The 25475-nt window shown below is 44.8% G+C and overlaps 1 protein-coding gene across 1 annotated transcript in view; it reads right to left on the bottom strand.

Annotated features, from left to right (window-relative positions):
• Positions 1–4297: 4297 nt before the first annotated feature.
• Positions 4298–25475, bottom strand: part of LOC135197156 (protein AAR2 homolog) — a 61281-nt gene continuing 40103 nt past the window's right edge. The window contains exons 6-8 of the mRNA XM_064224135.1: positions 13354–13537; positions 5160–5394; positions 4298–4548 (exon numbers count right to left, since the gene is read on the bottom strand). Coding sequence (XP_064080205.1) covers positions 5167–5394; positions 13354–13537 — 412 coding nt within the window. The 3' untranslated portion in view covers positions 4298–4548; positions 5160–5166. The remainder of the gene's footprint in view (positions 4549–5159; positions 5395–13353; positions 13538–25475) is intronic.

The raw sequence follows: 25475 nt of genomic DNA, 5'->3' as shown, positions 1-25475 counted from the left end.
GCTCTCCGGAGGAGAGCGACTGAACCGAGAACCGCGGCTACAGTCCCGAGCGTCAGAAGAGCTGCTGCTGGTCCCCCTCTCCGCCCGGTCCCGGTGGGAGCGGCAGTCAGGGGACCGGCAGAGTCTGCTGTCGCGGTGGGAGCGAGGCCTGTCCTCAAAGCGCGTCACAGCACTTGCTGGTCCAGGCAACCAAGGGAACCGCTTCCTCACCTCAGCACACAGCCGGTCTGGGACCGTCACATCAACCCTGGGTACCGGCAGCTCACCATGAGAGCGATCGCTGGCCCAGTGGGAGTCACCTGGGCGACTCCCAGCAGTCTTCCGCTCCGTGCCTGGATCCTGGCGCCGAGCGAACTCGGTTGCCTGAGTCTTGGCTACACGGTCACCCGCAGGTGACCATACACTCAGTACCTCTCGCGAACAAGAGGCCGAGACGGTACCTGGCGTCGAGGCAGAACCTCTGGCGCCAGGAGAGGAGGTACCTGTGTTAGCTGGTACCCCTCCGGTCCCCGTCATCTTCTTCCTTGCGGAAGGAGAGACGGGCCCCGTTCCCGAAGGAACAGGAGGACCAGTGGAAGCCCCAACTGTCCCACCGGAGTGAGACAGACCCTTAGAGGTCTCTGAGCGAGACTTCTTAGGGGGGGGAGGAGGCTACCTTCTTCTTCTTCAGCTGGGGGGCCTCAAAAGTCGAAGGGGAAGAGGTGGCAGAAGACGACGGCGACACCTTCCTCTTCTTCCTGGACTTCCTCTTCGCCAGTTCCTCAGGACAACCGACAGGTCCTCCATCCAGGACGGAGTTGGGGCAGTTGCTGTAGCAACACGGCCCAACTGCACCTGTCCAGAGGGACCTGCGGGAGTAGCAGTGGAGAGAATGCTTCCTCGAGGAGGGCTACGAAACTCCTACCTGGCAGGTGAAGCGTCTGCCACCCCCGAGACTGGTTGGTCGTGCGAACGCGACCGTCATCTGGGTGGGGCTGTCTCTGAAAGAAAAGGATTAATTAAAAGAGGGCTGGATGGCCCGCCTCCACCGGTCTCTGCATGCATGGACCCGCGGGAACGTCACATCAACCCTGGGCACCGGACGATCGCTGCGAGAGCGATCGCCGGTCTGGCGAGAGTCACCCGAGCGACTCCTACCATCATCCGCTCCATGCCTGGGTCCTGATACGGGGAGCGAACTCCGCAGTCTGGACCCTGGCTGCACAGTCACCCGTAGGTGACCGTACACTCGGTAACACTCGCAAGCGGGTGGCCGAGACGGTTCCCGGTCCAGAGGTGGAACCTTCGGAACCGGGAGAGGAGATACCAGCAGTGGCCGGCACCTCCATGGTCCCCGTCTGCTTCCTCCCCGAGGAAGGAGAGACGGGCCCCATTCCCACCTGTCTCACCGGAGCGAGACAGACCCTTAGAAGTCCTGTGACAAGACTTCTTAGAGGGGGAGACCACCTTCTTTTACGGCAAAGCCTTAAAAGTTGAAGGGAAGGAGGCCTGCAGATATGATGATCTCAAAGAGGAGGATGACGACACTTGACGAGCTCTCTTCCTCTTCAGTTCATTCTGCCAGACTTCTACCATCAGGAGTAGATAACCTCACAAGGTAGCGCGACAACTTTGTCCAGTGACATAACTCCCGGGTAGTAGTGGTAATGAAAATGTTTATCAGCAGGGGATCAGTACACACACTCGAGGATCGGTACGCAACATGCTACGAGTCATAGGTACAATTCCAAGGTTAGGATCACCAATATGAAGAGCATCCAACCAATACTGCTGAAAACACAATCACCACTAGTCTGTAAAATAAGGAAAAAAAAATTAAAGTAATGAGGATACTCCTCACACATCCAAGGGCGCCGCCCTCCGAAGTGAGAGGAGATCCCCCAACATCAGCACACCTCACGCCCATCCTTCTACCTTCTTCTGATAGTAAGTGAAAGGAAGGAGAAGAGAAATTATCATAACAACAAAACACGGACAAACCTTTGAAGTTCCCTTGGTAATTCCCAAGCGTAAGCGTAATTTCTGGATGAATACATGTCCCGTTACAGGATCAATACCATTTACGTTAAATACATGTCTAATCCTCACGATAAATACATATCTCGTCCTCATACAGGTCTGAGCCAGTGTTAAAGGGCGAAAGAATGTAAATAATATGTTGGCATACCTTAGCCACCGGCTCTTGACACAAGTAGAGGGGCGATTACAAAGGCTATCACAAAAAGTGGGTTTGTATATTAGCAATTGAAAAACCAAGTACAAACCTTTGTTTAGTATTACTATCAAACACTGTCTATCAAACACTGTATGTCATAATTACCTAAATACAAAAAAATAAACCAAAAGGATCCCACCGGGAAAAAAGATCAACGACCAGTCAGTCGGAGCTCACAAACACACGTCTTCATCAGAAGACGGCCGAAAATAAAGTGGAGTGTACATCTGGGCAGGCTAGTCTGCCCCACGGTAGTTACTGCCTAACCACCTTGTTCAAGATTCAACAGCCGTAATTCCAGCTACGCCGAAAGTATATTCCTATTGTTAAAGGACCGAAAGGTTTGTATTACGTATCGGAACAACCTGGAATTCCGGGGCACACTCGTTGACAAGGCCGAGAAGGAGCAGAAGAAGCCAAAATATCAGCCAAACACAAACACACACACTAAACACAAGCAAAACAGGCAATGAACTGAGCAAAGGCCTAGAGAGGTTAAAACGACTCTGGCCCAGGCAGTCAAAGAAAAGACTGATGCACTGGCGTAGCTGCGTTGTCCTTAACCACTCTTCACCCGAGATACGCATGCGTTGCCAAATATCATAAGATTCCTTGCTTTCATCTGCTTTTTAACCGGATCCAGCTAGGCGTTTGAAATTATCCTATTGTTAAGACTGAAGGTTTGTTCGTGTATGAACAGAGTAAACATAATCTGAGAGCAGACAAAACAAATTACCTTGGAAAGTATAATTTGTCATTACCACTCTTTCCAAAGACAGTGGCTGTTTTTGTAACTTGAAGCAAATGGACAATAGGCATGGAGGCTAAGGCAGAATTAATGGGCTTTGGAGTGAAGAGGTAAATTTGCCTTTGAGGTTTATACGACTGACAATAGGTTGTCTGCAGTCTTGACCATTGCTCCAGCCTCTGAGAAATCCATACATCCAGGTACTTAATACCCTCCATCATGACTTCATTCAAGTAGCCCCTAATCAGTACCAACACTTCACTTGGATCAATGACATAAGCTTTAATAGCAACTGCTGTATCAGCATCACTGACTATCAAACGGTTTCTCCTTCCAAGCCTCATGTTCTCAATCTAGCATATGTTTGGTCTGTGCTTTGGTCTACCAATAGAGCTCTTTATTACTCAAGCAACATTGTCCCTCCCTGGTCTCTTGGTTCAATACCACATAAGAAAATGTCAACTGAATGATGCCAGATACTATAATAAAAACAAACAAAACAAATACCATAACCCTAAAATTAGTAGGATTATTAGGAAGTACCTAGTACAATCTTGGTGATTTCCATTGAGATGAAAATCTCTATCTGTTAACTCCATCTTGGGTAATTATTATTCACATGTAGTCATGAATAATTATTTTACTTGGGGGTCCCTCAACCATCCCCTGCACTTGGTACACATATCTGGATATATGGGATTCAAAAGGTAAGACTATTAGGCAGGAAAGGCAGATGATTTCTTATAGCAAGGGATGTCTCATTTCCTTTTACATTGCTTGAAACATGAAAACTGTATACAATTTTGCATATTAAGAAAAGTAATTCGTCTGGCATCACCATACCCTATTATTTTAAGGCCAATATTTGGCAAAATTTATTGTTCACTCACCTATGATAATTAGGAAATATTCATTTCTACCACATCAAAAATTTCAAGAATTTCTAAAATGGTGAAACTCTGCATAACAATTAAAAATTCTAAACATTTTGAGTTAATGGCTTATTTAATATTAAACCATTCATTCTGTACCTACTCTATGCTAAGTAGAGGGGGAAAAAGTTTAAAAGTGAATAAGACAATTTTATATGTATCAGAAAATATATTTTACACATTTTTACAAAATATAATAGCATACAATAGATTTTAGTGTGAAATATATTGCAACTTCTGCTTGTTAAATAAAATTACAATACTTAGTTTTATTTTACCAGAATTCCACTGTTTGCAGTAATGGAATATAATGAAGATTACAAGTGACATTTGACTTGCACAAGACATTGGTTCAAGGATCCCCAAATATCTCGTAATTTACAGATTAAAATCCCTTTTATAAAAAAAAAAAATACACTGTGCATATACCATACTAAACATGATATAAATAATTCTAGATTACTGAAAACCTATAACAATGTAAATATTACATAAATAGTTTTTATACTGGTTTGCTTTACCGAGAAAAAAGTCTGTTCACTGTCAGTAATGATACAATCATCATAACTTACCTATGCACATAGTTCAAATTAGTAGCAAATATGTACATATTCTGTTACTCAAGCGTTGGGAGATTACTTTCATTTTATGACCTGAAAGAATAACAATAAACATAAAATTATATAGAGCACAGAATATTTAATTAATAAGTAAATAAAAAATAAATTATCTCTTGCTTTTGAGCTTGCATAATTGTGAAGTTTATAAATAAATAAAGCTTGGCATTCATTCTTACTAACAGTGACTTTACTAAGCATGTCTTCAGTAAGGAGCCACTTACTCAATAGCTCCCGTACGAAGCAACTGTCACCTTACAGCACATTCAAAAGTACCAGAAATTTATAAATGTTTAGTCCAATGACCTAATGTAATAAACAGAGAAAAGTGGAAAAAATGTACAAAACTTCACACAGTCAAATTATGACTTAAGGGAACATATGAAAGTAAAGGCCAGTCAGCAAAAGGGTTGGGATTACTGTGGAAAAAAGGTGCAATGTAGACACGAAAAAGCACAAAACATATCAAGACAGGACAGCTCCAGCAATCTTTAAAGCATAAAAATAACTTGCAAGTACTATACGTACTAGTTGTAATGTCCTGAGAAAGTTACGATCCCATTCTTGGAACTAACATAAAAAATGCCATAGTATCTTCTTTTTTAAGCAAAGTGAATATTCATCCTGTGAAAGGAATGCATAACTACCTGTAGATCATTCCGAAGTCTCCACAATGACAGGTGCATCTTCATCATCCTCATCTTCCATTGTGAGATTCCAGTCAAATTTGGAAGTCAGATGATCTTTGAATTTGTGTGCTCTGGTGACTAATGCAGGAGGCAACGAAGATTCATTGTCACTAATATTTGCGAAGAAGATTTTAAGAGCTGCTGCCAGAAAATTACTGCTCTCAACAATGTCTACAAAAAAGTCTTCTGGGACCTAAAAAAAATAATAAAGATTATGTTAAGCATTATTCTTCAGAGCCTAATTAAAATATTACCTTAAACCTCATGTCGTATATTGATAGTTTTCGTATTAAGTATTGTACCATTTTAAAAACAATAGTAGCACATGTACCTACAAATACGGTAGATGTGTGAAAAAATGGTTAAACATATCAACATGAGTCTCGTATAAATTACTTAGCAAGAAAATTATATGTATAGCATTTTTACCAAGGAAACATGCAGCAGAATTATAAATTCATCCGACTTATACAAAATCATCTTAATTACCATAATATTTACATTTAAGAGAAGAGTATCATCTGGACATTTAATTTCATCAGCCATGTGCTTGTGCTTATTTTCTGTATATTGCTGTATTTTGGTAGTTCTTCAAAGACATTATTACTGTAGAAAAAAGCTGTATAACCAACAACTCAGGACTAAAATGACAATTTGTCCAAAATTGCATTTTTCCTAACTATACAAACCTGAGGTCCTTTTACAATAGGAAGGTACTAGCGGCAGCTGGATAGGTCGTAAGCTTTCGAACAAGGGGTTCGGTAGTTAACTGCTTGTCCGACAGGCGCGCGCGCGCGACTGGGAGGTAAACAAATCACTTTTGCTTTTGGCCCAAGCAAAAACTGCAGAGTGAGGGGTGGCATGAGGTGGGGCTATGTGTAAAAGGACCTCAGGTTTGTATAGTTAGGAAAAATGCAATTTTGGACAAATTGTCATTTGTTCCGACACGGCATACAAACCTTCGGTCCTTTTACAATAGGAAGACTCACTTCTTGGTGGGAGGAATCTGAGTCTTTTGTGAACAGACTGGTGTTCGCCCAACCTTGGAAGTCTCCCTGGTCGTAAGAGCGAGGGAGGGATCCAAGCCTCTGTCCGATTGATCGGGTGTGCACCGCAGGATCAATGGTCAGACCTCTGGACCGAGTACTAAGAGAGAGGCAAGCGTATCTCTTCGTACCAGCAATGTAAGAACTTGTTCCTGTACAGGAGCAAATATAAAGTCATGGGTTTGACTCTTGTAGGCATCCACTTCCCCCCCCTTGTAGGAGGAAGTGGTGGATATTCTGCTCCTATCCCTAGTGAAAGGGATAGGATGGGGCTCTGTCATATAGCTCACCTGCATCTCGTCCTCATCCAGCGTAGTGACGACCGTGGCCCTCTGCCCACAGGTAGAGGAGGAGGAAAGACGGGAAGAGGGAGCCAGTCACTCACTCATTCACACATCCATCCACACAGTCACACCAGGACTCGATGCTGTTTCAGCCTGCGAGGGGTCTGGGTTAGCTACACAACTTGTTGAGCAGCCACCACGGGTCCCAAGGAAAAGGTATCCAAGGACCTGTGGGCAATATCCCGAAGGTAGAAGGACATAAAGGTAGTCTGGTTAGACCAGACCCCTGCCTTCAGGACCTGCGCCACGGAGAAGTTCTTACGAAACGCCAACGAGGGGCCAATACTTCTGACTTCGTGAGCTCTCGGACGGGACGTACGGATGTCGTCACTACCATCAGCCTCATACGCCCTCCTGATGACCTACGCAGCCAGAATGAAAGAGTGTTTCTTGGATACTTCTTCTTGGTTACCCCCGGTGCTAACGAAAGAGGCGTCGACACTCAGGCCTGAGGTGTCGAGTTTTCTTCAGATAGCGCCGTAGCGCCCTCACAGGACAAAGCAGCATCTCATCCGCATCATTATCGGTGAAGTCCATTAGGGAGGGAATCGTGAATGACTCGAACCTGTCGTCAGGATCGACGGTTTCTGAGTCTTCGCAACGAAGTTCGGGACGAAATCGAGCGTCACAGATCCCCATCCCCTGGAGTGTCGTACATCATAGGAAAGACCATGAAGTTCCCCTACTCTCTTCGCCGATGCCAGGGCCAGCAAGAAGAGGGTCTTGAGGGTCAGATCCCTGTCTGACGACTCTCGGAGTGGCTCGAACGGCGTTCGAGTCAAACTCCTAAGGACGAGAGTCACATCCCACGCAGGGGGGCCTGAGTTCCCTGGGTGGGCAAGACCTTTCGAAGCTCCTCATAAGCAAGGAGATCTCGAACGAGTTCGAGATGTCCAATCCCCTCAGGTTCAGGACGAGCGCCAAGGCGGCTCTGTATCCTTTGACTGTGGGGACTGAGAGGAGCTTCTCTCGGCGAAGAAAAACGAGGAAATCCGCTACCTGCTGAAGAGTGGCTCTGAGAGGAGATAGACCCCGTCTACGACACCAACCACAGAAGACGGCTCACTTCCCCTGGTACACAGCTGCAGAGGACTGACGGACGTTTCCAGCCATCTCTGTTGCTGCGCTACGAGACAAACCTCTCGTTCGCAAGAGATGGTGGATAACAGCCAGCCGTGAAGACGTAGGGACTGGACTGCTCGGTGGTACCACTCGACGTGTGGCTGGGCGAGAAGGTTGTGCCAAGGGGGAATCTCTCTCGGTTCTCCTGCGAGAAGAGCCAGCAGGTCCGGATACCAAATGGCCTGTGGCCATTTGGGAGCCACCAGGATCATTCTGAGATTCGGGGTGACCAGTGCTCGACTGATCACCTTGCGAATCAGGCTGAACGGGGGAAAGGCATAGACGAAGAGGTTGTCCCACGGGTGTTGAAGAGCATCCTCTGCAGCTGCCCATGGGTCCGGCACGGCCGAGAAGAACACCTGGAGCTTCCTGTTGTGCCGGGTGGCGAACAGATCCACGACTGGTCGCCCCCACAGGTCGAAGAGCCTTTCCGCCACGTCCTGGTGTAGAGACCATTCGGTCCCTATCACCTGATCCGACGGCTGAGCGTGTCTGCTACTACATTCCTCTTCCCTGGAATGTAGCGTGCCGACAGCTCTATTGAGTGTGCCTCGGCCCACTCGTGCACCTGCCGAGTCAACTGGTACAACTGGGAGAGACACTAGGCCCCCCTGTTTGTTGACGTAGGCCACTACCGTGGTGTTGTCGCACATCAACACCACTGAGTGTCCCATCAAGCGGTCCTGGAACTCTTGGAGAGCGAGGAACGCTGCCTTGAGTTCCAGTACATTGATGTGAAGGTGCTTGTCGTTCTCGTCCCAGCCACCTCCCTGAAGTCCAGCAACTCCTCCAGGTGTGCGCCCCATCCCTCGGTCGATGCGTCTGAGAACAGCTGCATGTCCGGGGGGGGAAGTGCGCAGAGGCACTCCTCTTAAGAGGTTCCTGTCGTCAGCCACCAGGCTAGGTCCTGCCTCACCTCCTGTGTCAGTGACACTGGAAAGCTTGGGGGATCCGTCGCCTGTGACCAACTCTCCTTTAGTCTCCACTGAAGAGACCGCAGGTGAAGACGCCCGTGAGGGACTAACTTCTCGAGTGACGACAGGTGTCCGATCACGACTTGCCATCGCTGAGCTACCTGTTCCTGCGAGACAGGAACTGGTTGGCTGCCTCCCTGAATCTGCTGATCCGCGAGTCTGCGGGGAAGACTCGCCCTGCTACCGTGTCGATCAGCATACCCAGGTACTTTCCATCCTCTGCTTTGGGTCCCCCGAGATCGGACTTTTCGAAGTTCACAACGATCCCCAGATCGCGACAGAACTCGAGCAGTCGATCCCTGTCCTGTAGCAACTGCGAGCGGGAGCTCGCCAGGACTAACCAATCGTCGAGATACCTCATCAGACGTATCCCGTGCGAATGGGCCCAAGCAGACACCAGAGTGAACACTCGCGTGAACACCTGTGGGGCGGTTGAGAGACCGAAGCAAAGTGCCCTGAACTGGTACACCGTCCCGTCGAGGATGAAGCGGAGGTACTTTCTGGAGGACTGATGAATGGTATTTGGAAATACGCATCCTTCAAGTCCACCGAAAGCATGAAATCGTTCTCCCTGATGGAGTCGAGCACTGAGCGTGCCGTCTCCATCGTGAACCGGGTCTGGCGAACAAACCGGTTCAGAGGAGAGAGATCTATCACCGGGCGCCAGCCTCCCGTAGACTTTTCCACCAGGAAGAGTCGACTGTAAAAGCCCGGTGACTGATCCGTGACGATTTCTACAGCTCTCTTGCTCAGCATGGTCTTGATCTCCTGTCTCAATGCTACGTCCTTCGATGACCCTGGAACGTACGACTGCTGTTGGACCGGGTTGGAGGTGAGGGGTGGCCGAGATTCGAAGGGTAATAGATATCCCTCCCGAAGGCACTCTACAATCCAGGTCTCGGCGCCGTAAGCGCTGCCAAGTTGCCCCAATGGCTGGCCAGGCACCCCACACTTCCGGCAGCAGGTGAGGGGGAACGCCGTCCCTAGCGTTTTCCCCCCTTTCTTCGACTTCTTCCCAGAGCCTCCACGGGAGGAGGAGGGCTGGGAGGAGGGCTGGTTACGGCTCCCCTTGGTAGAAGTCGAAGAAGACAGAGTCTTTCCCCGGGGCTTCGACGCAGCTACCGTCTTAGCCACCGAGGAAGCGCTAGCCGAGCTCTTAGACTTGGCCGCAGTCGAGGCTGCCCAGAAGCCTTCGAGACTGCCTGGTGAACCAGACGGTCACTGTCGTCAGTGCGCCGTCTGTCCACCGCAGCGTCCACCATCTCTCCTGGGAAGAGAGACGTGGAACTCCGTAAAGGTCCGTTGCGAAGTCCCAACGCCGCTTCACGCCCGGCCGCCCTGGAAACCCGAGTCAGGACAGCGTCCCTTCGTCGGAGAACCAGGTTGGCCCACAGGTTCACCGTCTGGTGGGCAAGGAAGGAGATGGCTCTTCCTCCAGACTGGCAAAGTCTCCTAAAGGCCGAGTCATCTTCGGGAGAAATTCCCCCGGAGTTGGCTGCGACCATTAGATACTGTGAGGGACCACAGATCTAGCCAGGAGACGGCCTGGAAAGCTGCCATGGCAGTAGATTCCAGGCCGAGTGCCTCTTGCTGCGAGAACCATAGGTTCTCGGACAGGAGCTGCTGCAGAGACACACCCGGAGTCAGCCTGGCTAACTCCGGGTTCACCTGTTTGGGCGGCATCGGGTCTTCAGATGGCACGTAAAAACGCCGCTGTCGCAGCAGAGGAGGTGAAGCAGCTTGCTCGACCTGCCAGACTTGAGCGAACCGTCTTGTCCGGAGACAAGCGATTCAACCTGGTCCAGCACTGAGTCTGCCAAGCTCGGAACGCGGCAAACCCACCGTCGGTCTGGGTTCCCTCTTCGGGCCCCAGAACGACTCGAGCCGGGACGTGGGCTCGGATGGTGGGAGCGGCGATCCTTCCGCGAGGTCGTTGTGCTGACGAATCAGCGCAATAACCTCGGCAAAGTTCCTCTGGATCTCAGGAGTAACTGCGTCCTGCGGAGTCGGACCATCCAGTCCCTCAAACAGGAGCATCTCCCGAGACCCTCCTCCCTCGAGGGGAGGAACAGCGACAGACCCCTCTCGGTCTCCTCCAACCACTTGTGCGTACGACCTGGCTGGTCCGAGAACCGTGCCTGGTACGTACGACGACGTGGTGGGATTCTGAGGGGCGCACCCCTCACGATCACTCCTCAATACCTCGCCCCTCCCGGTGTAACCCGAGGAGGTTGAAGGTATGGGAGAGGCAGACCTGACGCTCCCTCCTCGCTCGCTGGCAGAACCAGTGGGGCATGGAAGACTGCAGAGGCGATTCGTCAACGCCCAACCCGGTCGGCGATCGAGCTGCAGACCTAGTCGAGCCGTCTCGCTGTGGAGAACGGCTGGACCGAGAACAGCGGCCCCGGTCTCGTGTGTCAGAGGAGCTGGTGCTGGTCGCCGTACCCGATCGCTCTCTGTGAGAGTGACGGTCAGGCGACCGGCCGAGCTCCACTGTCACGGTGAGACCGTGCGTATCCTCACGGCGCGTCAGTTCGCTGGTACCAGCCGTGGCTGGTGCCGGCGAACGGGGGGACCTCTTCCCAGCCTCAGCCCGTGGCCGGTCATGGACCGTCACGTCCGCCCGGGTAGCCAGCTGCTCGCCGCGAGAGCGAGAGCTGGTCTGGTGAGAGTCGCGCAAGTGAGCGGCTGTCACCAGATCTTCCGCTCCGTGCCGTGAACCTGACGCTGAGCGGACTCAGAGGTCTGGTTCCTGGCTGCACGGTCGCTGTTAGGCGACCGTACACTCGGTACTCTCGCGAACGACCCCGAGGCCAGACGGACCCTGCTGCCGTGGCCGAACCACTAACAGCAGGTGAGGAAGTGCCGGTGTTAGCCGGCACTCCTCTGGTCCCCCGTAGTCTTCTTCCTTGCGGAAGAAGAGACGGGTCCTGCCCCCGGAAGGAGCAGGGTGACCAGCGGGAAAGAACCCCCCGTCTCACCAGAGCGAGACGGGCCCTTAGAAGTTCCCGAAGGAGACTTCTTAGGGGGGGGGAGGCGACCTTCTTCTCTTCGGCGGGGGAGCCTTAGAAGAAGAAGGGGTTAAGAGGCGGCAGACGACGACGACGACCGAAGAAGACGATGAAGACGACGACGACACCTTCCTCCTCTTCTTCTTCTTCTTCGTCAACCTCCTCAGGACCGACGTCAGATCTGTCATCCAGAGCGGAGCCGGGGCTGCTGTTGCCGAAGCAACAGGGCCCGGACGCACCTGTCCGAACAGATCAGCATCGGGAGCAGCGGCGCCAGGAACAGGAACAACGTCAGCAGGTGCAGGCATCACAGGAACAGCAGTAGAGACGGCAGGGGCAGGTACAGGAACGGCAGCAGTGGTCATCAACGTCACGGGTTTTTTTTGTCCGTGAACGGCGGCTGGGCAGGTACGGCAGGTACGGCAGGCTGTGCAGGCGGTCCAGATGGACGGACCAGCGGCACAGACATCCTTGGTACTGGTGGGAGGTCCAGGGGCGAGCTCTTCGGGCACACGAAGTCCGGTCGCGGCAGCACGGCAAACCCAGGTGGCGGCATCACACTCCCCCGTGGTACGGCGACTGGCCCCTGCACCGATGTAGTAGGTGTTACAGAGACCGCGTGCGGGGTGGGGGTACACCAGGTGAGGAGGTGAAGCGTAGCCAGGTGTTGTAAGGGTCGTGGTGGTGGTCGTAACTGTCGCATGGGTGACCGCCACGGAGCCAGCGAGATGGTAGAGCAGCCCCTGGACACTCGGCACGCCCTGCAGCCCCAACGATGCCCACACCTGTCCGAGGTCGTCCTTCGCGGCAACCGCACCTGAGGAAGCAAAAGTCGGGTGATTAGCAGGATCCTCTACCCGCTCGCGCGAAGACGAACGGATAGAGGACCCAGAGTACAACTCGACGTCAGGGTATCTAGCGCCCTCCTCCACACTGCGACAAGTCAGGTGGGAGGAGAAGGACCTAGAAACCCCCCCCGAAGGGGAAGGCGCCAAACGTGGAAGCTGAGCGAGGCGGCAGGAAAGAAGACGAAGTGTCCGTAACCAAAGGAGTCGCGGGAGAGCTTTCCGACGACTCCTTTGCAGGCCTTCGCTTCTTCCTGCCCTCATACAAAGTCCACTGCGCCTCCGACCAATTATTACACACTTCACAGGGCTCGGCTCGGGTGCATTCGCGCCCCCGACACCGAGCGCACAAAAAGATGTGGGGTCAATCTCCGGGAATGAGCGGAACTTTCCGCATTTACGCCCTTCGGTACCCGGGCATAGTCTCCGTGGGTAGCGGGCGAGGAGATTCCATATTGACCAAAAAATTTACCAATAAATGAATAAAGAGAAATGATTGTACTTACAATGAATCTTTCATACACAAACACAACCATATACTCAAGGAAAGCAAACGACGAGAAGGCGGGCAGAGAGCGTAAGAACACACGTCTACTCGCTGTGAGGCCGAAAGCAAAAGTGGTTTGTTTACCTCCCAGTCGCGCGCGCGCGCCTGTCGGACAAGCAGTTAACTACCGAACCCCTTGTTTCGAAATGCTTACGACCTATCCAGCTGCCGCTAGTACCTTCCTATTGTAAAAGGTACCGAAGGTTTGTATGCCGTGTTGGAACAAACTACCTCTTTAAGAATATAAAAAACTCAATATTTACCTCTTGTATTTGAAAGTGAATGACAGACATCAACTTGAGATAAATTTCAGGATTTTCCATTAGAAAATTTTCAGCACTGCATAGTGCAGTTAGCAAGCGTCTCCAGTGCTCCCAACCTTCCCAAACTTGGCCAACCAGGAAACAAGCAAAGGTAAATTGCAGCTCTCCTAAAAGTCCTTCAGGTCTGAAATGATGAATAATAATAAAATTCAAGTGGATCTTTATTGTTTGTCCACCCCCAGGTGAGAACAGGATAGGTAGGGGATTTGGGGGTAGGGGAAATATACCAAATTTGTAACTAATTTGTATTTTTCATAACTAACAAACCTGAGGTCTTAACATTAGGATGTACGGTTACTAATCCGTGTTCTGTTTGTCGCGGTTGGTCGGTGGAACAGTGGAAGAAGTTCTATGGGAAAAGCCAATACAAAAGGAAGGGGGTGACGCCATCTTTGGATGACCAAACCTTACCGGCTTCTTTTGTATCGGCAATAAACCAGGCTGCTCCATATGTTTCTCCACCTGCTTTTGATTTGTCTCATACCCCTTTGGTTTCTCCTAGCGGTTCTGTATCGGAAACGTCAGGAGGGGCCTTGGGTAATTTTATGAATAATTTGCACTCTCCTTTGTTCCCAGCAAGTAGAGGGGGAGATCCGCCATCTTTGTTCCAGGCTCCTGCTACTCAAGCGCATAGGTTAGATGGTACGTGGTCAGCGCTAGGCCTACCAGGCGTACCAACCTTGGATGGTCTGCTTGCGCATTATATGACGTCACGGTTCCAGCAGGGTCCGGCAGCGCTGAATGTTCCTCATCCCCCGGGCTTGCAATTTATGGGAATTAATGCCGCGGCTTCACCATCCCACTCAGTGTTTACAGCGATGCAGAACGTGGGAGGTAGTTTGGCAGCAAACGTGCGGTTGCCAGCAGAAACCTCTCAGTCTCTCCCTACAAGAGGGATGACGTCACAACATACGTCACACTCCGATATGGCAGGCGTGATGACGTCACAGACCGATTCTCGGCCTTTTTCGCTGCACCCAGAAATATGACATATTGGAACATTCTTCTCAAATCTGAGTCACCGAATTAGTTAAGGAAAGCAGATGGTTTAACCCTCACAGTCATACATTAAGCACACCCCTAGACTGGTGTAAATTTAAGGATGGCAATTCAAAACAAAAAAACTCATCAATGGGAAGAGGAAGTTATGCATACACACATGTATAAGAAAAAAATTCAAAAAAATTTTCTATATCTTCTAGGGGAAGTTGAAAGTGGATATTTCCAACCCAGTGTGGGGGCCCTTTCCAAAATACAATCATGAAAATATGCTAATTTTACTAAGATATATATATTTTTCTAATATATTTTTATTTTATTTTGTAAAATCATAATTACAGCTCATACAAATCATGACAGATAACTAAAAGCCGTAAAAAATTCAAGGTATATTTATTGTAAAATATTTACGACATCTTTGGTGGGAATTTTGGACAACATTCCCCTACAACATCTTGAGGCAAACTGATCCCTCTCTGCTGTCCTGTCCAAGACCCCAAGTTCCAACTAGCAATTAGAGTTGGAGTGAGAGTTGCCATGATTCATTTTTGACCCATGGAAGTGATCTGAGCACTTCTCCCACTAAATTCGTTCAAATTGTATGGCCCAAAATCTCGAACATAAATGTATATTTCCTGAACATTGCCACAAAGCTATATGTAAACATATATGTATGTTACCCATCCACAAGGGGTTAAAAAGGAAGACATGATCATAATATAGCTGATGCCATATGATTAAGCAGCTGGTGATTTAATGTTTCCTTAAGAAATAATCAAGTCATTTGCAGTTTCATAAGGACTCCAATTAAACCCCTGGAGTAATTCTTTCTATATAATTAATTTATCAAAAGTATCTAAGTATCTGTGAACTACATGGAGCTATGCTCACTTATTCTAGAAACTGTAAATCAGTTGGTTTCTCCTAGCCTCAGTTCATTATGTATAATCATATACCAGGAAGGACAAATGAATTTTTGAACTTTTAACACCTCACTGCCTAAGGAGACACCTATGAAAATGAGGTACACCTGTCTTGACAAAGCACTAAACGGACAGTCTTGAATAATGTCTTTGCCTTATCCTTCTCGCATATTTGATCAGTCCATTGTCACCTACCTCATAGTTTACAAACTTTAGACAGCAATACTCTGTTGATCAAGGTATATCCCAGGTGAGCAGCTTATCTTGAACTGTGCAAGATTTAATACTGCAAGTTCACACATGCTTTCATCTTGGCATTAACTAACAGCAACAACAGACACACCATGGTCCTACAGCATTGCAGTCTTTGACCAAGACAAAACCTCTTCAACAGATTTAATGATGAGGGCCACCAGCCCTTTGAGAGTTAGAAATCTTGACTTAGGGGTCTGGTAAACTACCCTACTAATAAAAAAAAAAAAATTCAAGACTTAATGGATATAGGTACAATAACTAATTGCTTGATGTTTTCCAATCAGATGGACGATACTGTATCTATTTTGATCACCTTTCTGCCAAGTAGTTACTTGGCTATCTAAGATAATGATTTGTTTATTACAAGCATGTAAACACTTAAAAAAAACTTTGTTTTGAAATTTGTTGAAAATACAAGCCATTGCCTTCTAGTAAGGTTGCCCATCCCTATCCCTCTAGTTTGGTGCAAGCATCTGCTCCCTTGACTGCAGCTTCATACAGAGTATAACAACCGAGAGAAACTAAGAGTGTAAACACTTTGACGAAGAATTTGAATTCCACTTACTAACTGAATACACCTAAAGCATAAGGCTGAGTCACTGCTCTTTATGTAAGAAACAAAATTGTTTAGACATTGTTTTTTACATAACTGAAAATGCAGGGTTTCTGTTTAAAAAATGAAAACTACTTATGCTTATCTCTTGAAACGTAATTTTTTTGTGCTTATCTTAACAAAGCTTAAGAATCAAACATCAGACAGCATATTTTAGTTGCAAAACATCTTTAAAAGACCAATGAGTTCCACTTGGGAGAAAAATTCCTATAATAATTTTCTCTGTAAAAAAAAAAATACTGTAAAAGTAGGTCCAAAAACACAAGACCAGGATGTTATATGGCATGTATTTCATTATGTCTAGATGATTTCATGGTAAGCTTGGGAATAAAAGGTGTTAAAGAAGGTTGTAATAATACCCTATAAAATGAAAGGCAATACTGTACATAGCAATACATGATAGTACTTCCAGGAGGATAATGTGATATGTTCTTTGCCACTTCATGTAAACTACAGTGTTCTCCCTGTATACGCAGGGGGATGGGTATCAGATTCCCCCCACAAATAGTTGAAACCCCTATATAAAGGCTTAAAACTGCCTATTTTGTTAGTTAAAACTGAAGAAAAACCCACTAAAAATTTGTATGCCTGTTTTTTTAATAGTTTTATTACAAAAGTGCATTTTATGATGAAATTGATAAGAAAATATGATATTGTTATGATACAATAAAGTTTGTTCATACTTACCTGGCAGATATATATATAGCTGTATTTTCTGAAGTCCGACAGAATTTAAAAAACTTCCGACACACGCAGTGGTCGGCCAGGTGGTTAGTACCCATTCCCGCCGCTGGGAGGCGGGTATCAGGAACCATTCCCATTTTCTATTCATAATTTTTATTTCCACTGTCCCCTGAGGGGAGGTGGGTGGGTACTTTATTATATATATCTGCCAGGTAAGTATGAACAAACTTTATTGTATCATAACAATATCATTTTGTTCATGAAACTTACCTGTCAGATATATATATAGCTGAATCCCACCGTTGGAGGTGGGAAGGGACAGAATAGAAGGATTTTGGGAAACAAATGCATGCAGATGATTTACATCTTGGTTCCACCTGTTAGCATAGCCGACTTCGTGATTACTGTCACCCAAGTCTGCTTCTGCTTTACTAGAGTTGCCAGCGAGGTAGAGACCTATAAAGCTGGTGCACTCCAGATGATCTGTCAACGGGGGCGTGACCACAATGTGACTAGACCATATTGACCATACCATGAGGGCTAAGAAGTAAAATAAATATATATATATAAAATATATATATCACCACCTGACCAACCTAGCCAAAGTTAGGTGTGTTAACTAAGGCTTAAGAGTTAGAAGTCGCCGTTGTCGGCGACTCAACAACTAAATTAAGAGCTCTTCCTAACCATTTTCTACAGGATAGGATGAGTGGTACTTCTTGCCCCCAAGATTGTGTCTGCAGACACGTATGGCCCTAGCGAGCAGCAGATCTCATATGCCATCTTCACATCTCGCAGGGAGTGTGAAGTGAACACAGAGTTGCTTCGCTAAAACATGGTACTCAGGATGTTGCTGAGTGCCATGCTCTGTTGAAATGCTTCCGAGGCCGCGCCCTCACCTCGTGCCCCCTGATCCCAACTCCTTGACGAGGTGGGGGGCTTAGGGATCCACTGCAGAGGGAGTATGCCCACTGTATGCCCTACTCTCTCTGCTGTGGATCCAACTGAACATTGGGACCTTTCACTCCTTTACTCCTCCTCCTCTAAATTTTCCCTCTTCCCTCCTTCTTCTTTCGTTGACGACCTTGGCGTGGTTTTGGAGTATTGAATTGAACGCTCTTTTAACTGATGGAGGGTGGAGTTGGACGGCATGCCGCTCCACCCGTAAAACTAGAGTACCTGACGTGGTCGAGCGAGGGGAAATTTTTATGTCAAGCCATGCCCACAGTGCTGGGTCCGATCTCTTGGGACTGACGACCCTTAAGGCACTGTGGGTATGGCGTATATCCAGGTGAGTGTCCCAGGGCAGTTACCATAGCGTAACAGTATTGCTCCTCCCTCAGTTGGGCCTCCTTGGTGAGAGGGATCTCATCCTGGACGAAATATTTAAACTATATATATGGAAACCAAAACAAAAACCCCTACGACTTCTGGCATGGCAATGGACTGTTCTAAGGAAAACCCAGGTAATGAAGAACAGGCTGGTATTAAAACTTTAATACCATACAAGCCACAAAGAAAAAGCAAATTTAGAATTGACCCAACCTTGACTCACTTCGACTCCCTCTTTGGGAGGGGTGGAAGTTGGTCAAGGTTCTTGACCTTGGAAACTGACAGAAAAATATCAGCATTAAGATTGGAAAATTATTTGTTAAGTAGGCACCCACCTCAGAAAATCATTTAGACAAATAAAAAAGAACAGAGGGTGGTTAATAGAAACCACTACAAAAAATCAATCTGAAAATTATTTAACCATAAAGAACATAGACAATATAAAAGTAACGATAAGAAACCACGACAATATGAACAGTGTACAGGGTACTGTAGTACTTCCTAAAAGTGAAGAGCCAATAGAGAAAAATATTTTGCTGGATTCCCTTAAAAAAAGGTACAACAATATACAAGATTGTGAAGTTTACAGTATAACCAGTAAACAAAGTAATGAAAAGACATTGAAAATAGCAAAAATAAAATTTGAAGGCCAAGAATTGCCTTTCAAAATTAAAATCATGGGCCAAAATAGAGAACTGAGACCTTATGTTCCAAAACCACTACAGTGCAAAACTGCAGTAAATATGGGCATACATGGAAAAATTGCAGAAATATATCTATTTGTGCATATTGTGGATCTGACAAACATACCACGCAGTGGAAATGTGGTGAAACAAAACTGTGGCCAAAATCACCATGCTAGGTCTAAGGAGTGTATGTACTATATATACAATACAGAACTGAAATTACTTCAGGAGAGATCAGGAATGCCAATAAGAGAAGCCAAACTAGAGTTGAGAGTTAGAGGAATGCATGATCCCGCTAGGAAGCAAATGTTCTCTGCTGCAATGAGCTCAAAGAATGAAACAAAAATGGAAGCAAATAACAAACCCTAATAGATAAATCAGAAGAAAAAATAACTTTACAAGAAACTAATATAGCAAGAAATCAAGATACTTGTGCAACTGTATGTTCAAATTCATTTGAGATATTGGAGGAAATAGAAACACAAGAGAATAATACATATATAGCTGAAATATTACAAGATAATTATAATGAGCTGGAAGCTAAAGATAAAAAGAGGCCTTTAGAGAGAACTCCACCCAAAACCAAGGAGGACAAGCAAAAACACAAGAGCTAATTCAAAAGACAAAAAAGACTACTTGAAACAACGTCACCCAAATCCAAAAACAAATTAAACAATCAGTAAGACCCAAAATCTATATGGATAAAAATGAATACCGAGAAGACAAAGTCAACGAAAATTGCTTGCAAACAAAAAATGAAAAAAGAGAAACCCAAATAAAGAGAAAGTTAAACATCAATAAATTGAAGAAAGTATTGAAATAGAACCCAAGAGCAAAAGCCATTTAAATGCACCTCTAATAAAAAGAACATCTGAGACTCTTCAGCCAATAAAGAAAACAATAGCAGAAATACATCACCCCCAAAACCAAAAGAAGAACAAAGTACAGCAAAATTATACAACTTCAATAAAATTCAAAGTTAAGGAAAACAAATAAAGATACTAAAAAACAAAACCCTAAACCTTCTTAAAATGTCTATTTTACAGTGGAATATCAGAGGATACGTATCAAATAATGAAAACTTAAAATCACTAATTAGAGAATATAATGCAAATATTATTTGCTTACAGGAACTAAAATAGGTAACAATGTTCTCAATGCTGGCATAAATTATAATGTGTGGAAATCAACACAAATTTTAAATGACAACAGCCAAGGAGGAACTGCAATCATAACGCATTCTTCAATCAATGCCAACCTGTTAGGATTAACTCGGTAATACAGGCATGTGCAGTTCAAGTATTCCTAGAAAAAAAATAACAATATGCTCAATATATATGGAACCGTCGTTAGAAAGTCGCTTAATAGATCATCTTGGAAATAATAGACCATTACAAGTGGAAGACTTAGAAAATCTAATAGAACAATTACCAAAACCTTACTTATTATAGGTGACTTCAACGCCAAACATCCATGTGGGAAAAGTACATCATCTGACAGGAGAGGAAACACTGTCCTAGATTTATAGATAACAAAAATTTGATTATTTTAAATGATGGTTCTCCAACAAGATTTGATGTTTATCATAATAGCACCTCTGCAATAGACATCACTTTATGTTCCCCAGAAATTGCCACAGATTTCAGTTGGAAAGTAAATAATAATTTATTTGGGATGACCACTGGCCAATACAAATTGAGCTAAAAAATAATTCTAATATAACATATATACCGAAGAGGAAAATGGAAGAAGCAAATTGGAATTTATATAAAGAGAAAACGGTGATTAACAAAAAACTATCTGACTTTACAAAACCACATAGATGCTTATGAACATCTAGTAAAAACCAATAGATGATAAAGCAAATGAAACTATTCCAGTTACCTCAGGCAATCCGACTAGACCACTGGTACCCTGGTGGAATGAAGAATGTAAAGCAGCAAGGAAGATTACGAGAACAGGCTTAGAAGATATCTGAGACATAAATGTGATGCCAATAGAATTGCATATTTGAGAGCTAAAGCAAAGCAGAAAAGAATATTCAAGATAGCCAAAAGAAAAATCATGGAAAAAATATATTAATAATATAAATTCTAAAACTCAAGACAAAGAAATCTGGAAGAAAATAAATAAACTGCAGGGTAGATATCGGCCAGAACCATTACCTACATTAAAAGTAGAAAACAAATATATTTCAAATCCAAAGTAGTCGCAAATGAATTGGGAAAATGTTTCGCCAAAACATCTAGTATCTCGAATTATACAAAGAAATTCCAATTAAAAATCAAAAATTATGTCCCAATACCAATAAAATCTAATAATCAGGAAATCTATAATCTTCCTTTCACCATGGAAGAAACTGGAAAATGTCCTGAAACTTGCAAGTCCAACAGCTCCAGGGGAAGACAACATTAGATATGAAATGATAAAAACCTACCAGAAGAAAGCAAAACCTTTTTATTAGAAATTTTAAATGAATTATTGGCACTCTCACAGCATACCTAAAACCTGGAAAGAATCTTTAATCATACCAGGCTTAAAACCAGGAAAAGACCCAGAGTCACCAAGCAGCTATAGGCCAATAGCCCTTACTAGTTGTCTAAGTAAGATATTTGAAAAAATGGTGAATAACAGACTAATATGGGTATTAGAAAATAAACAGCTATTGTCAAACAGACAGTTTGGATTCAGGAAAAATAAAAGTACCATAGATCCCCTCTTAATGATTACAAGAGAGATACAAAATGCAATGGTTGGTAAAAAACAAACAATAGGAGTATTTTTTGATTTAGAGAAGGCATATGACACCACCTGGAGGGGAGGGATTTTAAAAAATTGATAGAATGGGGAATAGGAGGCAATTTATATGAATATATTAAGGAATTCCTATCTGAAAGATATATAAAAGTAAAAGTGGAGGCAGAAATCTCTGATTCATTTATCCAGGAGGAAGGAAGCCCCCAAGGTAGTGTACTAAGCGTGGCATTGTTTGCAATAGCAATAAATGAGTTAATTGAAATGATCCCGCCAGGAGTCCAAGGATCCCTTTTTGTAGATGACTTCGTCATATATAGTAGTGGTGAAAAAGCGCTGGACATAAGCAACAGATTGCAAGCAGCATAAATAGGGTAAAAAATGGGCCGATAACAAGGGTTTTAAATTTTCTCCGCAAAAAACAAAAGCTGTCAGATTTACAAGATCAAGAAACAGGAATTAATTCCTACTTTATTTATAATAATGATATAATTGAATATGATGATCAGATAAAATTCCTCGGTGTAATACTTGATAAAAAAACTTACATATAAAGAACATATAGAACAACTGGCGATAAAAGTAAGAAAATCCTTAAATATAATAAAAGTAATTGCGCATAATGAGTGGGGTGCTGATAGAACCTCTCTGATAAAAGTATATAAGGCTATTTGTCTAAGTAAACTTGATTATGCATGTCAAGTATGGTAGTGCTTCTAAAATCTTATTAACAAAACTGGATGTCATACATAACATGGGTATTAGACTATGCACTGGAGCCTACAGAACTTCCCCCGTGGAAAGTCTGTATGTAGAAGCAGGAATAGATCCCCTGAAAGTACGAAGAGAAGAAATGGGATTAAAATACATAGCTAAAATAAATAACCTTAATGATAATCCAAACACCAATATATGAAGAAACATAACAAATAATTATGACGACAAACCAAGAGCCTCTAAACCATTGGAGAATAGATTAAAACCTGATATAGAACATCTAAAATTAGGAACAAGTAGATATTCAAAAATAACAACTTCTCAAAAATACCTCCGTGGAGACATGCTAAAATAGAAATCTGTGAGAAATCATTTGATAAGAAGGTAACAGATGCACAATTGAAGAGTGAATTTCTGTCACACCAGGAAAAACATAAACGGGATATTAGTATTTATACAGATGGTTCCAAGTCGAAGGAGGGTGTAGGCTATGCTGTAGTAACAAAAAATATAAAAATAAGGGAAAAAAATTCCAAAAATATGCTCGATATTCACTGCAGAGATTAATGCTATATTAGAGGCTATAAAATATACCTTTATGGTGGGAAAGGCAAACGATACCTTTGTAATATACACGGATTCTTACAGTGCTTTAGAAGCGCTAAGACAATACACAGTTTCTCATCCCGTAATTGAAGAAATAAGAGAGTGGATAGATATAATTATAAAACGGAAATCTATAAATATAAAACTCTGTTGGGTCCCTTCCCATGTGGGCATAAAGGGTAATGAAGAGGTGGATAAAGAAGCCAAAAAGGCAGTAAAAAAGGAGTCTATCAAAAAAATACAAATACCTTACAATGACTTTAAAACAACAATAAATGAATACTGTCAATCAAAATGGGAAAAAGAATGGCTAGAATTAAATCATAAATTAAAGCATATTAAATCATCTGTAAAACCTTGGAATAGACAACAATGTCAAAGAAGGGAAGATATCATATTAACAAGATTAAGAATAGGACATACATACTTGACACACAAATACTTGATGTTGCAAGGCGAGGAAAGACAGGCCCCTTACTGTGACCATTGTCGTACTCTGGTCACAGTCCGTCATCTGCTAACTGAATGCAAAAAATTCGAAAGAAAACGAAGATCCAATAACATATATAATATCCCACTTGAAGAACTATTGGGAGAAAATGCCCCACTTCAAAATATAGTAAATTATCTCAAAGAAATAAACCTGCTTTATATGATATAACACGTCTTATAATTTCATAGTTATACAGTAAGCGCTGAATGGCCTTTGCTGCCCCAGTGCTTGGTGTTACACCTAAACTTTATAAAACCAACCAACCAACCTCACCTCGTGAGCATTCAGATAAAAAGATTTCAAATCTTTGTGCAAACACAATGAAGGAGCATTTTTGAAAGAACTCCTTAACACTAAAGCCAGGGTGTTCTTCGATATGGGCAAGTCTGGTCTTTTTCGGAACACTGCAGATTGCCCGAATGACTTCGACTTTCTTGAGTTTTATGTCGATAAAACTTGAGAGACCTGACAGGGTACAGGACTCTCTCTGGCTCCTGCCCACTAACTTGTGCCATCCTTGCTTCCAAGCTCCTGGCCCAAGGACAAAACGGGTTTCCATTCTTAGGCCACAACGAAAGGCTTAGAGAGCACACCACCTTGTGTTCTCTAAAGCCAAAACTTGTGACGATGGCTTAAAATCTCACTAACCCTCTTTGTCGTATCTAGGGTGGTTAGAAGAAGGCCTTCCTGATCACATGCAAGAAGTTAACAGGTAGGAGAGGTTCGAATGCTTTGACATCAAGAAACTTCAGGACTACGTCTAAGTTCCATATTGAAAGCTTCGATCTGGACATGCACAGTCAGTCCGTCTGTACTAAGTCAGGTGACCAACCAGTTGACCAGTCAGACGAATCAAGGACAGCAAGGCTGTACCCTGAAGACCATAAGGCACTATTCTTCGCTGAAGGATGAGTGTCTGGACTGCCTGGGCGATTCAATCTAAGCAAACCTTGGGGGGTGTATCAACGCAACCAACGTCGTCAGCGAATCAACTCCTGACTCGAGCTTTGGTGCCAGGAGAAAGGGAGCAAGGAGCAAAAAGGCGATTCAGTCCCGAAGGAAGAATGCCTGACAGTCCAACCTGGTCTCATGTTACACGATCATCGGGGGTGTATAAACACAACCGACTTCGTCAACAAGAAACTCAGGGCTACTATATGTCGCCTGATTTCGCACAAGTGTCTGACTCCGAGAAAACAGGTGAGACAAAAAGTAGATGGTGAGCGAGTTTCGAGATTCCACAGAACTCAAAGATCATGAAGGGCTTTGTTGTTTGACAGACGCAAATCTCTGAGCCCAAAAGCCGTCAACAACATATTTGCGTATTCTTTATAGTTGTGACTGCCAGCTTATCCCATTCTTCAGACGGAAATGGAAGACGGTAATCTTATTCCTGTCAACATCTCGATAGTCTGAACGTTGTCAGACTCAGAGCGGAGAGGTTATAGGTACCTTTCGAGTTAGAGTAGACCGACTCTCTCGGAAAAGGTCCTTGGAAAGTGAACTAGGAAGGATGTGACCTCTGTGAATCCAGGATCCTGAAGGCCAACATGGGGCGATCAGCGTCATTGTCGCTCCCTGTGACGTCATAAATCCTCATTACATTTCCTAAGCGATTGAAAAAGGGGAAAAAGAGACTAAACATCCATCCCAGTTTAATATCATAGGATGCGTTTAATGGTACCGATCCCGGATCGAGAAAAAGGGAGCAGAGAAGAAGAAGCCTCTTCGTCCTCAACATATCGAAGAGAAGAATGAAAGGGCGTCCCTAAAGTCTCCCACAACTCTCAACTTACTTCTAAGAAAGATTCCACTCGGAAGTCAAAAGTTGCTGCCGTCGATCGAGATGATTCGTACGGACTTTTGCAATCCTGTAACGAACCTCTAGAGGATCGTTACATTCTACGCCTGTTGTTATAATAGGCTCTTTCTCGTAAACTCGAGCAGGGACCGAGAGAAGATACTTCTTAAGATATGAGAGAGCTGTGGAATATCAGAGT

This window comes from Macrobrachium nipponense, chromosome 18 (assembly GCF_015104395.2).
Source record: "Macrobrachium nipponense isolate FS-2020 chromosome 18, ASM1510439v2, whole genome shotgun sequence".
NCBI lineage: Eukaryota > Metazoa > Arthropoda > Malacostraca > Decapoda > Palaemonidae > Macrobrachium > Macrobrachium nipponense.
The sequence above is the reverse complement of the archived record's forward strand: the minus strand, read 5'-3'. Positions and strand labels throughout refer to the sequence as shown.